The 23,464-nt window shown below is 41.1% G+C and overlaps 1 protein-coding gene across 1 annotated transcript in view; it reads right to left on the bottom strand.

Moving 5' to 3' along the window:
* rngtt (RNA guanylyltransferase and 5'-phosphatase) overlaps window positions 1-23,464 on the bottom strand; it is a 66,956-nt gene that overhangs the window by 14,914 nt on the left and 28,578 nt on the right. The window contains exons 11-12 of the mRNA XM_063222887.1: window positions 20,573-20,737; window positions 7,557-7,625 (exon numbers count right to left, since the gene is read on the bottom strand). Coding sequence (XP_063078957.1) covers window positions 7,557-7,625; window positions 20,573-20,737 — 234 coding nt within the window. The remainder of the gene's footprint in view (window positions 1-7,556; window positions 7,626-20,572; window positions 20,738-23,464) is intronic.

Below are 23,464 nucleotides of genomic sequence, written 5' to 3'. Positions count from 1 at the left end.
ATATGTCCTTCCAAAGTTCTGTTACCCTTTAGTCCAGAAAACAACCACATGATATGATGTGATAGTGCTTCCAAGCTTCAAATCATCATTATTATTAAAAAAAAATTAAAAAAATTATATTAGCCTTTTGCAACCTATTCTAACTTATAAACTATCATAGTTTTCATTTACATTTTTATTGTATAATGTTTGCAAAGGTGAAAAAAAGAATGAAGTAAATATTGCAATGTATCGAAAAATGCATGTATCGCACTGCATTGTGATAGCATTGCATCGTGGCATATGTATCGTGATGCGGATCGAGTTGTGAATTGAATTGAATCCCTCCATCAAAAAAGTGGAGCATACACTTTTCTGAAGCCCAAACCTTTGCACAGACTGTCATACAACACGTGGATGAAAAAAATGGAATAACAATAAATGTTTGTACTTAAGTTTAAAATGTGTCACTTGTGACCTGAGAAAAAAAAACAAAAATGAAAAATGAAAACACCTTTATTCTCGCTATTCCTTTTCAAGACATCTACTAGCATCCAACAATCAATTCTAAAGGAAAAAAAATATATAACCACTAAATCCTAAAAATGGCAAAAATGGCTTCCTATTCACTTCATACTCATATACACTTATTGACAACAAATGTTGCGCTGAAATGTCGGAGGAGGTTATGGTTCTGTGGTCGAGGCTATGGAACATTTGGCTGAAACTTCTTTTTATGTAAAAAGTTGCCATACTCGTAGCGAAAGCAGAGGGGCAAAGAGCAGTTCTCCACCAAGCCCGAGCATGCACTGAATGTAGGCAAGGTGGCCTTCACATCCCTTTCAAACCACAGCTATTACACACACACAAACAAAAATCAGCCCAGGCGCATTTACAAACACAATAGGCAGAAAAGCACAAGGTCTACATGTTCAGCACATCTTTTCATCAGCCAGAGAGAGGAAGGTAGGTGTGGGAAAAAAAACCCTCTTTTTAACCATGAACGGCTGCCTCACATTAGGCGGCAGGCTGGTTGGTCTGAATGCAGGAAGAAAAAGGGGAGAAGAAACGATGCAATTCATGCTCACAGTGAATGATTGGGACGGACAATCTTATTCTAAGTAATTCCAAAATATTACGTTAACATCAACGTTTTCTGGTTGAGACTGGTCAGACGGAATAAAAGCACTGTTCTCTTGGGTGAAAGAAAAGGGACGTTAACCAATTAAAAATATTTCTGAACTTCTAGTTTGATAAATATTTAGACATATATAGTAAGATGCGCAGGGTTTGCATTACCAATGTGGATCAGATTTGGGTACCATAATTAGAAGGCAAGGCATAAAACAACAAAAGATTTACGGTAATATCTAAAATTTGATTGATATGAAACTGAAACAGAAGTGTTATATTTTCAAATAAAAAATATAAAGAATATAAATTTTGTTAATTTTTACTATACTTTGCAACACTATGTTTCCTTGTCACATAAAACATCAACAAATTATAACCACGTTTTCAGTTGTAGTGTTAAACAGTCCACGGGCTACATATGAGAACTTAGGCAATCCACTGTCCTTCTCCATATCTGGTCAGATATTGTACTGGTTGTACTTAAGTTATTCACTAAGAATAGGCATGGGGCGGTTTGCGCCGAACCCTGAAACCGTACGGTTGGCATGTCACGGAACAGGGTGCGTATGTAACCGCACAGTGCCCACGGTTTAAAAAAAAAAAACCGGAGACCACCGAGGATGATTATGATGTCTTCCTCATCACAACAAACACATTTAATCCCTACAATTCCATGCGCTCCACATCACATATAGTCCATGCTCTCTCACATTTAGTCCATACCATAGTTCCCATGCAGAAGGCCCATACATTCGCCCACAATTTGCAATCCTAGACGCTAGACTTTTAACACCATAAACACTACTGCACTTTTACACTTTGGCTCAGGACACACTGCATGTCATCATTTTCAGACTCCTATTGCAGTTTTAACAGTACAATTAATGAAACCATTCTTAAATGTATATTAAGCAAAATGTGGATATGTAGAGTGGTTGATATGTGTAGCTGTAGAGCTAATCCTTTCTCTCTCTTTTGCGATATACTGTGTTTGTTTTCCACACTTGTGAAGAAAACCAAGCCAGCAGCGGTTTCCAGCAGCCTTGTTCAGTAGGATATGTGCAACTGCTGACAGCGTAAGGGGAGTCTAAGAATGATATTTATTTGGAGCCAATTTCTGACAGGAATCTGGACAGGTGTATTATTATGGTGCTGAGGGATGATGGTGCTCTTAATTGGCCAAAATGTGTCAGCAGTTCCTACGCTGTCGAACAAATGATGTGTACATCCCACATCTCCTCCCTTTCTGTCTCTTTTTTCCTCTCTTACATACACACACACCTCCAAACTCCATGATGCTGTGGTTTGCATATATAGTTTTTACAAACATATAAGGTGCAATTTTCGAGTCCATATTTCAACCCTGAGAAGTTTAAAGACTGAACATATTCCATATTATTAAAAATAAATATGCGCGCGCGCACACACACACACACACACACACACACACACACACACACACACACACACACACACACACACACACACACACACACACACACACACACACACACACACACACACACACACACACACACACACACACACACACACACACACGACCCTGAACTGTAATGAAATAAACAACACAAAACTACAGTAGGTTGACTACTACTTTAACAAATATGGCTAAAGAAAGACATTCAACGCTATTCTACACACACCCTACGCACAGTTTTTGATGCAGACGTCCAATTACTGCAAGTAAGAAGGTTTTGTTTTGTGGAGAGCTGTGGGACAGTCTGTCACCTTGCTGATTTCATTCAATTTTGTACATCATTTTTGAAATGCTGCTTGTCAGTTGACCAAGGCCTTGGCTACATGAATGTGGATATTTTTTAAATACAGACCTTTTAAAAAAAACCTGTTGACATATTTTCATCTCATTTACACGCCATGTGGAGAACCATTGTGCATTTTAGAAAACTGTTTCAAAAATATCCTTCATAGGGCGCTAAACACTATTTATGTGTAATCAAAAGGCCCCAAATGAATAGCCTGACGATGCCATCCTACGTACTTCCACCCAAAGATTTTGGCTCCGTACATAGTCTGGCCCAACCCTCCTAGCTCACAGTCCATTATTGATTGGTTAAGGTAACACTATTCACACTTTTGTCTTATTTGTATGCTTTGACAACACTGTATCGTAACAGTCATGCTAATAAAGCACAATTTGAGTTTCAATTCAGTACTCCCAATTAATTTAAATTGCAGAGTAAGGTCAGACCATCTCCCACCCTCCATGGAAACGGATTCCTCTTAGCTTGTTCCAGACGGTCTCCTGCCCCCTCTCTCCCTGGGCCCGGGACAACTCTCCCCCCTCCTCTCCCGTCATCTTCCCTGCATGCAAGGGTCCAAGTCTAGTAAAAGCTGGAAATGTAATGCACCTCTATAAATGTCTCTGATTGCATCAGTAGTAATTTAGGCAGCAAATGATCAGTCATGCAACTAGGGACAGCTGTGGCCTGTAGGGTGAATGTGGGCGGGGTGATTAAGAAACTAATTGATCTCCTGCATCCTCTCCATCGCGGGCTAAACTACCCTTTAGCAAGGCACCTAACACCACACAGCATCATGACGGACTGTCCTTTTACCTAAATAGCTGTGCACGACTCTGGAGAAGTGTGTCAGCCAAGTATAATGTAATGAGTTTTTAACTGTATTACATTCCAGATCATTGCACTATTAAAGTGTTTGACTGTTGGTGTGATGATGGTGTGGTAACACAAGTATTGCTCTCAAGGTAAATGAAGTTAAGTTAAAGGTTTAAATGGCAATTGAATAATTGTAAGGTTTTTGTCTGAAGAACTTTGAGACAATATCCTTCATATGACATTATGACTAGTACCAATATCTCTCATTTTTGAGCAAGCAAATGACCTGCAAAATGGAGCCAATATGTCTGATGGATATGTCTATATAGAAAAGAGCTGTCAAATGTACATGAACATGTACTACATACACTTTAACATTAAATGAACACAATTAAATGATCACTAAATCAATTAAATCATCACTAAACTAAATGATCACTAAATCATTAAATGAATGCCTCACAAATAAAATAAACAGCATGCTGTTGAAATGGAAATGCCATTAACAAAATATGTCCTCCTATGTAGTCCACTGCTGTGACTGAACCAGTGAACATCAGACTCATCATTGATTTTGCATGTGTACATCATGTACAGGACACTAGCCACTGGGGCTATCATCTGCGTACTTGTACAATTATTATAAACAGAATGAAGGTACCTGAAGCACCATTATTATCATCATCATGATTGATTGTCTTAAATTCAAAGGCTGACAAGCTGCAGAGTAAGTGATACATTTCTCTTCTCAAAAAGAACAAGACCAGACTAGATAATTCACCCCGGTACAGAAACACAAGGCATGATTTCGGTTTTAAACAAAGGCAACAGGGAGAGGTTGGAGGCAAGCTTGAAAACAGGATATCTGTGGCTGTATCGGGAGATTAAGCCACGGGAAATGAGTATGGCGATATTAATAGTCCACATGACACATGAATTAGCACCCCCGAAAGAGACAGTAATAGGTTTAATCTGTTAGCGGAGTAGCCCGGCAACCATGCCACCCTCCATCTGGACCTTATTCTGCACCAGCTGCATGGGCATGTTGGTTTTACCATTTAGCACTAGACAAAATGAATCTCAACGACAAAAAGCAAGCCCCTGATATTCACACTTGCATCTCAATTAGCACAAAGAAACTTGTACTCAAATAAAAATTTGAATAGAACACAGTCCGCAAGATCAACATTTTGAGTGGCGCATTTGTGAGGCCATGAAATGAAAAGACCAGGGCTGCAGTACTCAGTAGTTTAAAGCTGTGGTGTTCATGGTATGTTGTATTGTATCATTTTTTGATGGGCTTGGACTTGTCTCAGACTCTGTAGTACTTGGACTCGGCCACTGGTCGTGCTAAATATGGCTATTGGTCTCGACTGACTCGACTCTCTATTATTAAAGTCAACTCCTACATGGACATATTATACAATGTATAATTACCTGGTAATTATACATTGTATAATATGTCCATGTCCATGTCCAAATGTCCTTGTTTTTAATATGTCCATGTAAGAGTTGCCCAAATAATAAAGGCATTTCAAGTGCCTTAGTCATAATTGTTTGACTCTGGATGTGCAATACCTTTAACTAAAGAGAACCCAAACCCAAGAGGCCTACAAACCATCAGATTAAGAGCCATAATCTACAAGGTTAAAGTATCATTTCCAAGTTCATTTTGTTTGGAGCACTAGTTTAGTCAAAGTTTCCTGCATGGAGCTCGATAACCAATCACACATTACTTGATCTTCCCGTGCACTGCACCCATGTACCCTTCTGATGATAAGGTTATTATTATTCGTCTACTATACTGATTCACGCACGCACGCACGCACGCACGCACGCACGCACGCACACAGTGACAAGCGACTTGATCTTGACACAAACCTGAGCCCTTTTTTGGAATCGACACTATTTTGGACTCGGGTCTTGACCAGTCTTGTTTTTGGTCTCTGCACATAGGCAGTCTTGACATCCAACTCTCAATCAATCCCCCGGGTCATTTTGTCAAAGGAGCATGGTGGAGGTAGCTGTAAGACGTTTTTGTGGAGTTCGACCTTTCCCTTTTCATCCAAATGGCTTCTTCTATTCTGACCCGATGGCAGGGGACCAGGAGCATTTCGGTACACATTTTGGTGAGGGAAGATGGATGGCTTGAGAGAAGTGAGAGAGGGCAGCTATGTGAATGTGGAATAACCTCGAGACAGAAGAGGGCTGCAACACCATCTATCTCCTACATATCAGCCTGTCTTGAGAACACATCCCAGGCACTGCACTATCAGAGTCGTTAACGCTTCCCATAGGGGTGTAACGGTAAAGGGCAATTCCAGCGTTATGGATGTGACATTTGTACTCAAACTGGCAACAAATGATCCAGCTACTTTTGATTCTTTCTAAGTATTTAACCCGTTTTAGCCTGCTGCTGCGTATACGTTGTTTGACCTTTGGCGCCTGGAGCGACATACATTGCATTCAGACTCTTGAGATCTGAGGTTTTTTTATTACAAATGTGGGTATATTAGAGCTAAATGAACACATTCTAATGCGAGATGAGTGTCCTAGCTTTTAACTGCAACTTATTTCATGTTTTTATGTACCTTGAAGGCTGAGATATTTAGGTTTTAAAAGGCAGAGTGCACCTTTCGCCAAAAAGGTTTAGGCATTCAGCAGGCGTTTTTTGCCTGTGCCTTAGACTAAAGTGGGTTAAAGAAGAGTTGTACGTTTTAAAGACATCCCATATTGGAGAAGTGATGGGGGGAAATCCTAGAATAGATTTGGAGTACATTAAAATGTCAAAAATAAGACAAGCGTTATGGATGTGATTGAAAAAATGCCCTGTTTCTCAGGTGCCTACACATATCATCAAACTCTATGAAATTGTAAACCTATCCGATATGCATTTGATTAAGGAGTCTTAGCTGAAAATAAAAATATTTTTATCTTAAATATTTAGTATTTCATGCAGACTCATGGAAGGAAAAATCAGTGTTATGGAAGTGATATTATTCCATTATGGAGTTCACACGTCTGAAATCCACGTTATCTTCCGGGAAATCCATGATACCCTTTTGCAAATATAAAAAAACCCTCTATATATCAGTTAGAGCCATCTCATTCTGAAATAACATTTAAGGCTTGTGTTTTGCTGCTTTATGGGTTTTAAGCCCGATCTGAATTGCCAGGGAAAGAATGAACGCAGAAGTTATCACTCAAAACACAAACCGATAGTGACTGTACTTGTTTGGTACAGCACTGTACCGTACTAAACGTCTGTTTCCAACGGTTTGGGAAGAAGACATGTACCGTTACAGGCCTAATTTCCCAGGTCACAAGGCCACATCATCATTATTTTCATTCACACCTTGACAAGACAGTCAATGTCACTCCTTTGCCATGTGAAGATTGGTGTGGTCATCACTCACTATGGCAAGGCTTAGTTATATGCATACTGTAGTCTGATGTACACATGATTTAGCAAACTGTTAATATTGGGATGTCAAAACATCACAGACCAAAAAGACCCCACCCCATCAATCCCACTGTCTGCTTTCTCACCTTTCTGAAATCAGGCCACAGATTTTGAAGTCCGTCCGTCTGCACCAGACAATTTGACTCTTTAATATGGACAGGAACCTTGGAGCATTTTGAAGGCCCCATTCATTATACTAATTATTATCGGTGCAATTACTGTAAATATGACTGCTCATTTCAAAGAGTCATCATGAAAATGCAATGTTTTAAATCAATAGGTTATCTCCTACCTTTTCTTTACACTACACAGACTGCAGAGTGTAAATTATCCTTAACTACTGTTGTAAATACGAATGAGACAAAAAAGAAATCTGAACTCACCCCCATAGGCTGGAAAATAAGTCCATCCATTTCATGGCTGACTTGAGACGTAAAGCTCCCTGCCAGAAGCTGAAAAGAGAGGGACGAAACACATAAGGTGGGCATTGCACACATCATCATCACACATAAGAAAAATATAGCAACGTCTTGCTGTTCTCCATCAATATCTAGTCTCATAATTCTGAGAAGACTGAAGTTGAGAGATGTCTAGCTGAGCCGCCCAAGATGCTTTAGGCTCAGAACAATCGATCACAAAAAGAGCAGCTGAAGGAAAGTGCAACATTTTGTGGCTATGATTAATGACGGAAAAAAACATGTATTGTTTCTACTTAAAAGGGCAGTCTGCAATAGCTTGGCAACTACTGTATTCCTGAAACTAATGATTTAAAGCCAACACAAAAAAGAATACATGTGCAATATTTTCTTCAGGAGAAAGATGCTGTGTTAGCATATTATGGGATTTATCAACCATTCTATTCAACTATTGGTTAAAGCAGAAAGGGTCCACTGAATGGTGCAATGAAATGCAAAAGCAGAGGCTTCAAATAAGGAGTGAACACAGCTCATTCATTGAAGTGAGACCCACAGTACCTCACTCATTGATTAAAAAACATGACTTGTCTTCATAAATACAAAATGTCCAACAGATCAATGTTTAGAGGTGGCAATGCATGAAAATTTCACTTCATGAAATGTTATTCAACCTATTCATTTACAGGAATTGTACGAAACACCACCCCACAAAATGCGCACTCCATGCATTAATTTGTTTTGAGGATTTATCTATCTCCTTTACATTTTATTATAACACTGTCTTCTCTATATATACCTCCCAATAGATTGCCTGCATATTTCTGGTTGGAAAGCACATGTGGTGGTGTGTGTGCGGGCACGCAGAAGAAAGGTCAGAGGCGCAAGTAAATAAAAATATTCTTTTTTTTTTTATATTCAGGACAGTCATTGTCCTCGACAGAAAGTTAACGTCCTTTGCATTTTTTTGTGGTGCCGAAATTACAAAATTTGATCGCAAAAGAGGTAGGCCTACACTACATATCCAATGCCAACATCCGAAAGCATGTGGGTAAAAATCACGGTTCCTCAGTGTCTGGATGCTGTCTACATTGATTTCCCACGCAGTCACTGTCGTTACATCGTGGATAATAATAATGGGAAAGGAACAGTAGTTATATGGGGCTTACGCCCGTCAGGGGTCTAATTATGGTAGGACATTGCAGTTTGTATGTTTACTTTTGTCAGAAGCAAAAAGTGCTTTAAAGGGGTATGCCACTATTTTGGGGCTTAATACAGTTAAAATCGTTGGCTGGGGGTTATAAAGGTGGTAAAGTGTCTTATTTTTCATGTTAAGCGTTGTCTTGCTTTAAGACAAGTTAAAAGAGTTAGCATGTCGCTAAGCTAGTGAAAGTCAATGGATCCGTGTAGCATGCTACAATGCTACACGGATCCATTGCCTTTCACTAGCTTAGCGACATATTCCCTCTTTAATTTGTCTTAAAGCAAGACAACGATTAACTTGAAAAATAAGACACTTTACCACCTTTATAAACCCCAGCCAACAATTTTAACTGTATTAAGCCCCAAAATAGTGGCATACCCCTTTAACAGTTTTTTTCTGCTTTTCTGTGAATTCACTGGATTTACATACAGCACTGGACTATTGCTTCCTGCCTTGTGCTCCATTGTTTTCTACTGCTGTCAGCAACAAGCAAAATATTCCTGCCCGTTGATCATCTGCCACGCTGCCACCTGTTGGAGTGAGCAGGCTACTTTAATGGCTGACGCGCAGCAGCTACCGATAAGGCTTCAAAGAACACTCGTTGGTGCAAGGCTGTATAGAGCTATAAACTTCTCTGTGCCTCGACTTGGTTGACAAGACCTTTGTCATTATATCTCTGAAGTAGGCCTATGTTTTTGCGATTGTTTATTGCTGAAACCAACCGGTTACTTAGATCTTTCACATTGGCCCCATCTGTCACCATGGGCAGAGTTTTTCAGTGAAAAGCTCAAAATTAGCTTACTTCGGAATGTCGCTGTGTTAGGACTGGAGAGGTCAGGGAGAGGTCAGTACATGTAGATAGACAGTACACCATCACCTGACACACCTCATTACCCAGGGGAAGGGGCTGGTGGGTCTGAGACTGCCCATATAAATGAGCAGGTGCGCATGACAAGGGGAAGGTGATGATCACGGGAAGGCCTGTGGGTGGGAGAGAGGCTGTCTCGTCTCTTCCCAGCGGATTTAGTCAGTGGGTATACCGGTGCGTGCCAGACGGTTCCTTGAACGGACCTGTTCCATCCCCTCTCTTAATGAACCACTGAAACGAGATGCTTGGACTCACCAGCATAGAGTGTAGTGGAAAGTGCGCACATCCAGCAAAAAAGCATCAGCAGGTGCCAAATCAAAAAAACTGTCACATGTAGGAGCGGGAAAGGATCTGCACACTGCTTGCAAAAGACTTAATTTATTAGGAGCAACGTTTCGATCAGAAGATCTACAGTATGATCGAAACGTTGCTCCTAATAAATTAAGTCTTTTGCAAGCAGCGTGCAGATCCTTTCCCGCTCCTCACCAGCATAGAGCCATCGCGTGGGTTGTTTGCCTTGTCTCAGGTAAGCTAGCAGTGGCCCCCTGGGTTACACAGCAGCCAACATCAGCATCTCGCATATATACACGCTCACGTCGATGCAACATAAAGTTAGGGCTCCTCTCTGCAGACAGGGAAATGACAGCGGTCGATCCCCTTCAGACAGCATAGCCTTGGGGTTTCATCATAGTTCTGCGGGGTAGTGCCTTAACCCGCTGTCTTTCCCAGAATGGCTCTGGCCATATACATGTCGTGGCATGACCATTTGATGATAACATTTTCATTTTACTTCGTACCATTCCTTTAAGGTGTATTTTTAAGGGTTTGTACAATGTCAAATGAAAAGGTTCCTGTGCCTGCATACGATGGCCTATCATCAAGAGGCTGGTATCATTTGAAAGCAGAGATTGCAGAATCCGCAGGAAGATGACAGACAGTGATAGGACACTGGAAGAGTGAGCCGTCCCTCTTAACCTTTTCATGCAAGCTTTCCTAAATTTAACTAAGTTACGTCATGCAACTTCAGTATTTTGCGTATGACGTTGGTTGAAGGTGAAGATTATGCACATTTCAGGAAAAGTTGCAGGACAAAGGCTGACTGATTCCGGAGTGAGGAGTCTGCACACTTAAAAATCTATTTTTCTTGGTTATTTTTATTTCATGGCAGGTTTACGTTCTGACTTAATCAGTCTTCATCATATTTTATGAAACAGCGTGTGACATTAGCTCACTACAACTTTTTCAATGCATTTCCACTTGACAAGCGAGAGATTCCACATTCTAAAAAAAAATGAATATGGTTCACTATTCCGAGACATACCCCCAAATTATTGACCTTGGTTCATCGTTGAACATGACTGGCATAAATGGAGCCTTTCATTAGCTCCAACCCAACCCCTCCTACAACCCCCACCGCATTCACCCCTTTACATTCACATTGCACCCCAGGTTCATGATCCCAAGGATTCCATGGGAAAGAAAGAGTATGTGACTAACAGAGACGCGATTGTAATAATGATGAAAACTCAGACTCAACATCAGAGGATTAAAAAACAGAAAAAAAGTCTTCAGTGGGTAGATTCAGAAAAGCCACCCAATATGAAAAGTTTTGTCTTGCAAATCACTCATTTTTTACATTACTTTAAACAACAAATCCTATATCATGTATCTGAAAACTTTGATTTCATGCTCTGGTTGTCTTGCGAGAATTGATGCTTGTGTATGTTTACATCAAGCAGAATAAAATCAGAGTCACAGCACCATGAAAGAGGCAAATGTGACTGTACAGCAGTGTAAGCATAAATCATAGTACAAGCATCACTCATGAAACAAACCTGCACCAACTGATTGCATTGCATTGAGGTCATCTCTGAAGTAGAATGGCGGCATTCCTGTTCTATATTATATTAAATTGAGTCAACGGTTAACATATTATATTTCTTAATGGATCTGCTGAAAATATTCCGATCCTATTGCATGCTGCCTTTTGTATAATTCAACGCTGTTCTTTGATGTCTTCTCACAGTCCACTACAATAAAACTAATAAGAGCTGTGGTCTTTTTATCTTTGTGGCAGGGCATTTGACCAGAGCAAATCACTTACTTCATTGAAACATCAAAAGGACTGCGTTTAATTGTACAAAAGGGGGCATGAAAAAAAGGTCTGTTTTTTTAATGGTGTCTTAGGTTAACGTAAGGTTTTGAAAATAGGTTTGTGGACCTTATTTGCCATCAACCCCTCCCCTCCCAGCCACAAGTGATTGAGGGGGTGTGTGGAGAGCGTATCAGACAGCCGCTTCCTCAGAGTTAATATCAGGGAGGACCCGACCTGGGGTGTCAACACCATTGCGCTAGTGAAGAAAGCACAGCAAATACTTTATTTCCTAGGAATACTTAGGAAAAACAACATCTGCCAGAAGCTGCTTGTGTCCTTCTACTGGTGCTCAGTGGAGAGCATATTGACATATTGTATTTGTGTATGGTTCTTCCCAGGCTGCACTGTGGCACAGAGGAAAGAGCTCCAGGGGGTCATAAAGGCAGCAGAGAACATCATTGGCTGCCCTCTTCCCTCTCTGGAAGGCCTTTACAGCACCCGCTGTCTCAAAAAGCCAAATTCTACCCTATGAGACATGTCACACCCAGGCCACAACCTGTTTGGACTGCTGCCATCTGGCAGTAGATTCAGATCTATGAAAACCAGGACAAATAGACTGAAGAACAGTCTTTATCCAACAGTTTCAAAGCACTACTTAATTCTGCAACCAATGAATACTTTTATATCTACTTTTTGAAATAAATTTCAAAATATTTTGTATTGTTTTTTTTTGCCTCGATCAACAAGGAATGCTCAATTTCGTTGTGAGCGTCACAATGACAAATAAAAGATATTCCATACTATTGTATTCTTTTCTTAACGGATTTGGGGCACCAGGAGAAGGCCGCTTTCTAGAACACTGCTGGTATTGTAGAACATGGCTGGCCTTCTAGAACACATCTGGCATTGTAGAACATGGCTGGTCTTCTAGAAGACGGTTGCCTCACAAGACATGCGACTGAATCTCTCCAGTGTTCTGCTGTGAGGCTCCAGAGACTCTTGGGGCCCTGTGATTCATGAGAAACAGGCGGAGGTAGGTGGTGTGATGATGCCGCTGACACATCTCCCTCTCCCTCTCTCTGGATCAGGCACAAGTTTCATCAAACAAAAGAGATTTAACTAGCAGTTGTTGTTTTTTTCCCAACAAACACAGCCCATCTTAAACCAATTTAATTTAATACCTAACCAAAACAAAACAAATGCTTTCTTACGATTCTTTCCACGTCTTTTCTCAATACTGTGTAATATTCTCCTCACCATAGTCTTGAGCATTCTTTGTGATTCATGTCCAGACATCTTTGGACTCCATCTCAGTGAAGGTAAAATAGCTCACAGAGGACACTGGAATAAATAAACCATCTTCAGGTAGTACCGATACTGGCCTCGCCACTGATCGAAAAACTGTATTTTTTTAAGACTCAGGCACATCAAAAAAGCTTTGTGATCTAGTAGTCATGAGGGGCTATGAGTAAGATGTGGAGGGAGAGCTAAATCTAAAACATAAGCCTTTCCATTGACCATGTTTTCACAGTTTTCTTTCTTATCTAGGCCAGTGGTTCTCACCCTTTTTGAACAACTGCAATCTGTGTCTCCCAACGCCCCCTTGACCTTATCATAAGCCTGCCAACCAGTGGCGCCAGCAGAAATAAATCCTGTGGGTGGCTAGCTGGAGCTAGGCAAAATCTTGGGGTGGCATACCCGACGAAAACCCAAATGTATTGATCTAGGCTACAGATAGCCTACTGGGGTTGTTATATAGGCTAGATAGCCATTTTGTTTATTATTAGGATTAAGCTTAGTTATGTAGGCATAGGCTACAGTCTTATTTTCTATATTGTCTCGATCTCAAGCCCATTGTGTATGATATGATAGCCTATAAAATACAGTGCTGCCAATCAATTTTTAAAAAATTATAATATAAAATGTCACAAGTTGACAGACATACACACACACATACACACGTGCAGAAAAAGTGTCTCTCATACTGACACAGGAACTACATTTTCCCAGTGGGTGCCTTGCTCAATTGGCACCTGAAAAAACAAACATATCAGCTGAGGTATATTGGTTTTCACACTAACAAATATCTTCATGAATTTTGGCTGCAAATATAGCACTTTTCAAACAAATGAAGCTAACATTTTGCTTATGCTTTCATTAATGACAGCCCTGCTGACATTCATAAGCAGAATGTGCAAGGGTAGCTTTCTATAAGTTGACCTAGCAAAGGGGAGGACCTCAGACGTTTTGTCAACAAAGCAGCAGAGATCCAATATTGATTCAGCAACCATCAATACATCTTCAATTGTTCGACTTTGTTTGTAACCTAAAGAAGGGCTTAGCAAGTTAGCATTCAAAACGGAGTATTAGGGGACAGTTTTTAAGTATGAAATGTTTAACAAGCAGTTCGTTTTTTGAAGTAGCATATCAGTTAACTGCAGGAGGCTAAAATGCCATTTCCTAGCAACAACCAGTTTGAAGTCCTCAACACATTGTTTGTAATCAAATATGGGCCATAACTTTTCAAAAACAAAGCATAGAGAACGTTGTAAATCATTTATTTACAGACTGACACCTTTGTTGTTGTCCATCTCACTGCTGTACGCAGCCTGCCCGCCCGACGCAACTGAAGAGAAATGAAGAGCTTACGTTACGTCTTTCGACTGACTCTCGATTCGAGGGAGGGGCGGGTCTAGCTATTACCTAGCGTAGCTTGTTATCGTGCATGCTGGGAGTTGTAGTTTAGCTAATTCTACAAGCCATGCAAGCCAGCCAGTTTAACAGATTTTGTTGTGGTGGCTAACGTGGTGGCTGAGAGTGATCACGTGGTGGCGGTAGCCACCACTAGCCACCACTTGGAGGCGCCCCTGCTGCCAACGGCCCCCTTAGTATTAAAAAATGAAATGGACTAATGCCCAACAGTGGTAACTAAGCAACCTCCCCCCAGCTGTATGTTTCTCATGCCCCCCTAGTTGCCCGTTGAGAAACACTAGTCTAGACCATCCAAAATCGTGACAAAACTGTGACCCACAAGCGGCAAATCACAGTCACATGCCCTGGACCTCGCCTCCTGAGCTTTTGTTCTATTAATTGGAAGTCTATCTTCTACTCATTGTGACCCACTGATTTGCCCAAATCTGGATTAGGCTTAAGAACTGCTGGGGGTTGGGGGTGGGGGTGGGGTGGGGGGTGTAGTTGTCATCTTGCGACCAATACGTTGAATTTTTATTACAGCTGAGCAACCACCGTTCCCACCGTCACTGCTCTTGCACATTTTCTAAACAGAGGCAGGGTAAAGGTTTAATTCTGTAGCACTACCTTTATCAGTCCAAACCAGATTCTTCAGAGTAGCCGACTTAACCTAAGAATGTCTAAGAGGTTTTATGTAAATTAGATGTTCCTCTTAAAAAAACTGTAATGAATAAATTAAATATTACCCAAGGCGTTTTGGGATGTTTTTCTCCTTGTTTTGCTGAAAGCTGATGCATTTGTTTATGTTTCTTATTTCCAATAAATTATGTCTTCACAGCAACATCCGATAATATAATAACAACGATATAATAACAATTACAATGTACTAAAATTGGTTCTTTTGTATTTTGATAAGGTGTTTTTGAAAAGTGTCTGGAAAAAAGGTAAACACTGTCAGTATTACCACTTACCATCTAATTGCTGGGGCACTCTCTAATTAGGAGCTGCAGTAATGCAGACCCTGACACCACTGAAAGACTACATTAGCTTGATATAACCGCGAGAGCTATGGTTCTTAACAAAATGCCCCTTTCTATGCTATGAAGGTGGTTGTGCTTTAAACCATGATTAAGTCAATATTTTGTGTTAAAAAGAACTAAGTCTATTCTAATGTAGATGATTCATCATGCTGTCTCCTCCCAATGCCCTCCAAGGGCTCTCTAATGCCCCCTGGGGGGCTGTAGAGCCCCAATTAAGACACACTACTCTAGACAGCATGGCATGCAAACACTAACATTTGTCCTCTCTAGGAATTAGCTTGCAATTCTTCGTGCAGAGTCATTCTGCATGGCCTTGGAACTAGATGTAAAGATAAAAAAAGATATAGATATAAACATTGTTGCTTTCTCATGTGTACCTCTTGTGTCCTTCCTTATAGCTGAGGTGAACTAGCCATCTTACCACCACTAACAGTGGCTGCAATTGGTCCAATACACTGTTTAGGTTGTTGAGCAGAATAAACAGTCAGTAAATCAACGTCGACTGTGCAAAATCGCAGTGCAGTGATTTGGACTATGTTTTGTTACTTTGCTACATTATGGGACCCTGACACCGCTGAAGCAAATCCTACGGTTTGGCGGGCAGACAGCAGATGGGCAGCCGAGGAGGAGGATGGCAAGAGGGTGCTGGACGGCAGGTAGGCTGTCAGATGGGGTGGTAGATATCTAGAGACGCAGCCAGACTGACAAAAGGAGGTTTGTAAACAAGCAAGATGGCTAGAGGGACTTCAATCTCTGCTTCACAACGGTTATAAAAAAAAACAAAAACAAAAAACTGCAATGCAGCTGGGTGATGAGTCAAAATATATACAATGCATTATTTAAGAAGTATGTTGTACTCTTTCCCACAAGAGTTCCAGGCAGAAGGAGTCAAGATAACCTTTTATTCCCCCCTATACCTTAACACAAAAACAGACACATACAAAACAGGAGACTCTGACGTCATCAGAACATCAACAATATCAGACAACTCATTATTGTTATCTCCAAGTCTGACAGTAAATCCAACTGATGTTATGCAAATGCTTGGAAAAGATTTCAATGCACCGTCATTGCGGTCACCTCTTACCACGTCAACACACCAGAGGCGAACAAACTACAGAGAATCGTTTGACTGTGTTCATAGCAAGAGCGGCACGAGCTATGTAAGTGAAAGCAGAATGCAAGCATGCTGACATTCCAATTGGCTGCAGCGGCTGTCGCCGAACCGCATCATAGCTAATTAGCATAAGCTTAATATTTGCTCAAGTTCAATTACAAACTGTCACTCAAGTCGCTTTTGTCACCCAAATCGCTTTTGTCTCTTCTGTCCCCAGCGATTCAATACAAAGTCAATTACTTCCATCGCTGGTATCGCTCAAGTCGCACCTCATGTATTTGTGCCATTAAGTTGTGCCAAAAATGTCCAATATGATATTGAATACAGACGATCTTTGGCTATGCTACACTGCCCTCAAAACTCCTTGGTAATTTGCTGTAAGGTTCAGTGTTGTCTACACATGACAAGGTTCATCAGTATTTTGCAAGCAACACTTTCTGAATATAATCAGTTATGTAGACATTTGTATTTGAAATAGTATTGTTAATTTAACTTTAATAGCCTTCAACTTCAAAGCTGGGTGAGCCATTACTTGAGCGTGTAAACTAGCTATAGCATATCATTGTTAATTGCCTTTGAAGGGTGAATGCAAATAAGCAATCCATGTTTGAAGAGGGATTTTTCACGTTCACTTAACTGGAACAGATTAAGCATGAAGTGTATATAGGCAAACAAAGAGCTCACAGTTTCTCTGACAGATGACGGATCATGTGAAGAGTGAATTTACTGACCGCAAAGCATACTGAGGAAACACAGCAAAAAGGAGAATTTGAAATCCCAGTGAAATTTATGGAAAAATAAGCTACGCCTCCGCCTGATGGTGATGAATTACAATGTACAGATTTACCAAGTCGAACAAAGAATCTCAATGAATTCAAACTGTATTGACAGCTACCCTTCTTCAATTAGATGGGCTACTTCTCTGCTTTGGTTGCTTTAGGTAAGCATGAAAACAAACAAAGCAAAACAAAACAAACGTCTGACAGAACTTTTTTTTTCCACAGTGACTTCAAGGTGAAGTCCAACACAACATTCTCTCCAGCTTTGGCCACTCTGCTCTATAGCTTTGACAACTTGGCACTGCAGTGGTACAGAGAAAGACTGAACTTTTATGTCACAATGCATGATGGAGTAATTCCTGTAAATTAAATTGTGACAAAAAAAAGGTCAGGAAAGAAAAATAACTCTTAACGTTCGGCTCACAAAACACAGCTGATTTGACATGATATTTGGTAAGGTCATTGACCCAGACAAAGCACTCTGTCCTGCTTCATGTGTCTAGTGTTTCTCCCGCATGCGTCTGCAGCAGTGGCAGTAGCAGCATGGGCTTTGATGGTGGGTGATTCCCATTCATGCAAGGGCGAGCTTCTCTCACAACATCAAAACACAGACGCACTAGCCGGGGCTTTGCTCTGGTTGGGAGGCTGTTTCACGTCAGCACAGTTGTCTCATGAGGCCTGGGCCTGTATATTTATTACCTTATTACTACCAGCTAAATGGAGAAGTTGCGCTTAGCATTCGGAGAGAGCTCCATGCTGAGTGCGGCTGATGCAGAGATGACGTGGAGGTTTCGTGCTGACCTATTTGAGAGGTTTTACCCCCCAAAACCATCCCCAGGTCTCACGTCAACTTGTGTGAAGCTGACGTGCATTTCTATATAAATAAATATGCACTCACACAGGCACGCTGTCGGATGTGAGCATAGTACGATGCAAAGGCCTGAGGTAAAATGCCAAAAACCAACAGCATGGACTTATGCATTCAAAATGCACATCATACACAGCACGGGTGTCTTTCCCATGACCTGGAAACACATGCAAGGACGAATATACACGCACGCACGCACGCACACACACACACACTTACTGAATTCATACCCCTAACAGTATAATATACAGGGCCGGATGTTGTTCAAATAGTGTCTCACAGAAGTTTCAGAGAGGCTTTGACAACAATGGGTCGATATGTTTTGGACGAAAGTATTCTCATATAAAAGTGATCCAATAGTTCTACGTGCAGTCAAACACACGCACGCTCACACAATACCAAGGGGAAACAATTACATGTTCACCTGAAAACACTGCAGAATTTCAAACAGAAATGCAGTGGTGCTTATCCACGTCTATGCCCAATACAGATGCTGCTGTACGTGTATAATGCTATGACCTCTGCACTGCCTAATTCTAGGGCAGCCTGCAGCCTCACCTCACTTGCCGCCTAACTGAAGCAGGTGCATGGCAATCCACGATGCCCTTAAACGCCTGGACCTTAAAGATAGAGTATGTATTACACACAATTCTTTAGTAGTTAATTTCTAGAACTTGTGCTGCATATTCACAAATATCATCTTTATTTGTTTGGTTCTTTACTTTAATAAGTAGTCATTTTGAGGAACAACTTCTGTTGCTTGCGCTTGGGTCATGCACTTGTAACATAACAAGGCCTAAAGATGAAAAAAACTGAACTACGGCATTTGAAACGACGACATGGAAAAAGAGGCACAAAGGGGGGCTTATTCAATTGTGACGAAAAATCGTTTTGGGGAATTTCCAGCCAGTGCCAGGTCCTCAGAGTTAAAGCTCCAGACACACGATGGGGTAAAGCAGGGGGGCCTTTGTCCCCCCCAGTGGTCCCCCTCGGCCCCACTCAACAGAGGAGATGCTGTACTCCAGGGGCAGATGTCTGGAGCTGAGAACAAAGGCACTCTCAATTAAAGATCGAAGCCACTGGTGACTTCACCACAAAATCATCCCCAACACACCAGCTAGTCCCAAACAAGATGGGGCTTGCATGCTTCGAACAAAAAAAGGGACAGTGGACAAAAGATTGTAACACGAGACAATCAAGATAAGGTTTTTTTTTTTTTTAAGAAATAAGTCATAAATTAAGCAGACAGTGTTGCCCATCATGTCTGAACAGGGGTAAAAACGGAACAAAGTTGGAGATCTGCTGCCTCTTGGCCTGTTCCAAATGACGGAAACATTGTCATCATCTGCAACGAATGTAAAGCGAGACAAAGCAGTGAGAAGATTGTGCCAAACTAATTGCTTGATGACCTTGATAAATCTTCGTTCGTTTCAGGACTTCACTATAGTTCTAGAGTTTTTTGTGAGGCAGGCATTTCAGAGGACTTGAATGTGTTCTGTCCTTGATTCTCACTTCACAGTGCCAATCGACATTCGAATCAAGGTCCTATTCAGGCCTCTGGCTGGGTTTTCTCTTCTGCTGCTGATGATTGGTTTTACTTTAAAGACTGCACATTGGAACAGCTTTTTTTGCACACAAGTTACCATTTGTTTTCCACAGACTAAACAACAATTTGTTTTTTCATAGAAAATGCTGGAGGTTTTACATTAAATCAGTCTCTCTCAACGGGGGCCCTATAGCCCCCTGGGGGCGTTGGGGAGCCCTAGGGGGCGTTGAGAGGGATAGCTGAGAGGGGGTGGTGCTTAGTTGTCATTGGGGGGGCATTAGTTTGTTTTATTTTTAATACTAAGGGGTGTTGGCAGGTTTATGATGAGGTCAATGGGGCGTTTTTATTCAAAAAAGGCTGAGAAGCACTGCGTCAAATGAATACATAACTATTTTAGCTGTGTATTGAATTCGGACACAATTGCCATTCCATCTTTATACTGTGTATCCACTGAAAGGGCCAATATACCATTTTACATAAACTTTGTCTATTGGGTCACATGAAATTAGCTACGCAAAAACTGAAAGACATGTCATCATGAACTCAATTCCTCAAAGAAAGCTGATCTGTATGCCAATACAAATATGGCGCAGTATATATATTCATTGTACAATAGGTGTGTGTGTGTGTGTGTGTGTGTGTGTGTGTGTGTGTGTGTGTGTGTGTGTGTGTGTGTGTGTGTGTGTGTGTGTGTGTGTGTGTGTGTGTGTGTGTGTGTGTGTGTGTGTGTGTGTGTGTGTGTGTGTGTGCGCGTGCGCACATGCGCATGTTTTGTTACCTTTCCTGTTGCGTGGAGGTCAAAAAACGGTTTGTTTCTGACGCTAAAAGGCTCTTTTGTTTTGTCAATCTGGCCCGTCTTCATCTTCTCTTGTCTGGGGAAGATAATTTCTTTTTCGATGCAGATCAGACGTGTGCCAAAATCGCACTGGCCCACAGGATTGTCCTGGAAAAGATTAATGAGAGCCCATTGGTTCACAGCAAATGGGATAATAGCGCACGCAGCAAGCACAATTATATAAAGTCATTACTGTTGAATGAGTATTCAAAATGATGAGAGTTATTAGTGTGCCTACACTCAAGAAAAGTTTCAATTGTAGGCGTGCTCAAACTCAGAAGTACTTGATGCTGTCTTTGGGTGAGTGCATCCAATACAAGTCATCAGGTAGAGCAGAAAAAGACTGCAAGTCGAAGTAGACTACACGCTGAGGATGGCTTCAGGTCAAAACTCGTCTGTGCATGTAATGATGCATCAGACTGTTTAGTAAAGAAAATAAGCAAGAGAGAGTGGACATTTTCTACACCCTCTTCCTTGGGATTCCCTTTTTTACTTTAAAATGACCATGCAAATGCCTTGCCTCCTCATTGACTAAGAGCAGATTGTGCTCTGTTATGGGGCATTAGATCTTGCAGCACCCTGACAAAGCCTTTCCTTAATGTATAGACGCTATACTGTAGTATACACATTAAAAACAATACTCAAACCAAATAAAAGCCTTTGCCTAATGAATCCCAACATATTTCACTGTTTGTTTAGTCGCAGTGGTTATGGAGTCAAACATTTTATTTCTCCATGCAAAAAGAGTGCATGTTCACCATTTGTTTTGGCAAAAGGAATTGGCTTGAGTCACAAAAATGTACTAAACTTAATGTAAAATGTAACATAAAATGCAGACAGGCTGAAACCTGTTCACGAGCAGCACTTTCCCTACAGGTTTGCCATTTACTGTATTTGTTCCTAACAGGCAAGTGAATACCATGGAAACAGCACATTTGTCACTAGAGATTTGAGACGTATTTGTTAAATGGCTGTCTGTATCAAGAGATTTGTGAATATTCTTCTATGGACTACTGAATGTATTGTGAGATCGGTGGATATCTTTGAGAGCTATGCATGCTCTGTATGTACCAAAGGACCTGAAGATATTTTATCCTATGGCGATATTTCTACAGATATCTGTAGAGGGCAACTGCTAGGTGAATATGTATTCATTGAGTGCCCTGTTGAGAGCCAAGGGGATATTAGCGGCCACCGAGCGCAGAGCTTTTGCACCATCACTGCAGAGGGTGCATCAACATGCTTGTAGCGACGTGCCAGGGGTAATGAACATTGTCTTAATTTCCCTCTCACATTCACCCCATCTCATAGGCACATTCCCAGCGAGTCGCCATAGCAACAGCTGCCTCTAACCTGCTCTGTTATCAGTTTTCTACCTGTCTGAGCATATATGTCTGCTTTCAGATGATGGGTCAATATTGCGATGTGGTGGTTACAACAGCAGCTTGGGCCACCGCTTTGTGCCATCTGAAACTGCAACAAGCGAAGGTCACTTTCCACAACAAAAAGGTACATTTCCTTGCTATGCTCAAACTAAACTGAACTCCTGTTTCTTTTTGCTACAGACAAGCTACCCGATATCTGGCACAACCAATCTGTGCACAGTAGCACAGTGCAAAAGACTAGTGCACTTCAACGGTTTTGGTGGCACGGAGCATCACAGGACAGGATTAACAAGTGGAATTTGCACACGCACCAACATAGTAAGGTAAGCATACCCATTAAGCCCATGTACCCTTTAAGCCCACTTTCAACTTAGAGGTACATTTAATAAAAGGGAAAATGTGGATTTTGTTGTTCATTATCACCTTATCCAATTAAATGGTTTTGTTACAAAATGATCTTGACTGCATACAAATTACTTTTTACATTTTTTATTGTTGCCGAGTAGGGATGCAAATGATTAATCGACTTTAGATTAGTTGTCGGTCAAGAGTTTGCTCGATCAAAATGTATTAATCGCGATTAATCGCTAGAGGGCGCTAGAGACTGTTGAGTAGTTCTAGTCCTATTCAAATCCATGGTGCGCAGATTTTATCTATTAAATCGTCATTGCAACTTCTAGAGTTCTTGTGGGTCTTTTGGAGATGTGTACTTGAATCTGTGATTATGCCAAGCCCAATTGTGTTGTTACTGTTTGAATTATGAGAAAAACGATCTTTCAAGACAGGCAAATGTCACTGCAAGCAGCATTTCACTGTAGGGTTAAGCTTGCTATGTTAGCTTAGCGTGCTAACTAGCGAAATCACAAACGTAGTCATTTCAAATTGTGAGCTGTAATTTTAATCACTAACACCCTGTCAGATATCAAGACTAGTATTAGCTGAACTGGGCATGGTAGTATATGACCATGCATGAAGAGGAGCACCATCTGTTCAATTTCAGGTGAATCCATGTTAGCTGTAAGTGTTGTTGTCATAGCTCCATTCATTCTCAATGGAGCCTGTTAGCTTATTAGCTCTCCTTACAGACACAGGGAATAGCTTTTTTGTTCAGAAACGAACTTTGTTGACATTACTATGCATTATGGACAACAACACACCACCCAAAAGATAGCATTTCTTTATTTTGAAGCGTATACAATTAAAATGCTTGTGGTTGATCATGCTGGCTGACACACCTATATGCAGACAAGTTCTGAGTCTGATCACGTTTCACTCAACGTTGTCTGTCATCATATCTCAGGCAGAGAGAGTTTAGATTGAGAGGGGACATATGGCGGCCATCTTGGTGACGCCTTCGGAGTGCTATTTCGCGATTAAGTAGACCAGATCTGAGAGTCAATGGGAAAAATGAATGGGGAAATTGAGTATAGGACGGAGGGGAACCCAACGG

Source organism: Engraulis encrasicolus, chromosome 18 (genome assembly GCF_034702125.1).
Source record: "Engraulis encrasicolus isolate BLACKSEA-1 chromosome 18, IST_EnEncr_1.0, whole genome shotgun sequence".
NCBI classification, from domain to species: Eukaryota; Metazoa; Chordata; class Actinopteri; order Clupeiformes; family Engraulidae; genus Engraulis; species Engraulis encrasicolus.
Note: the sequence above shows the minus strand (reverse complement) of the source record. Positions and strands in the feature narration are given on the sequence as shown.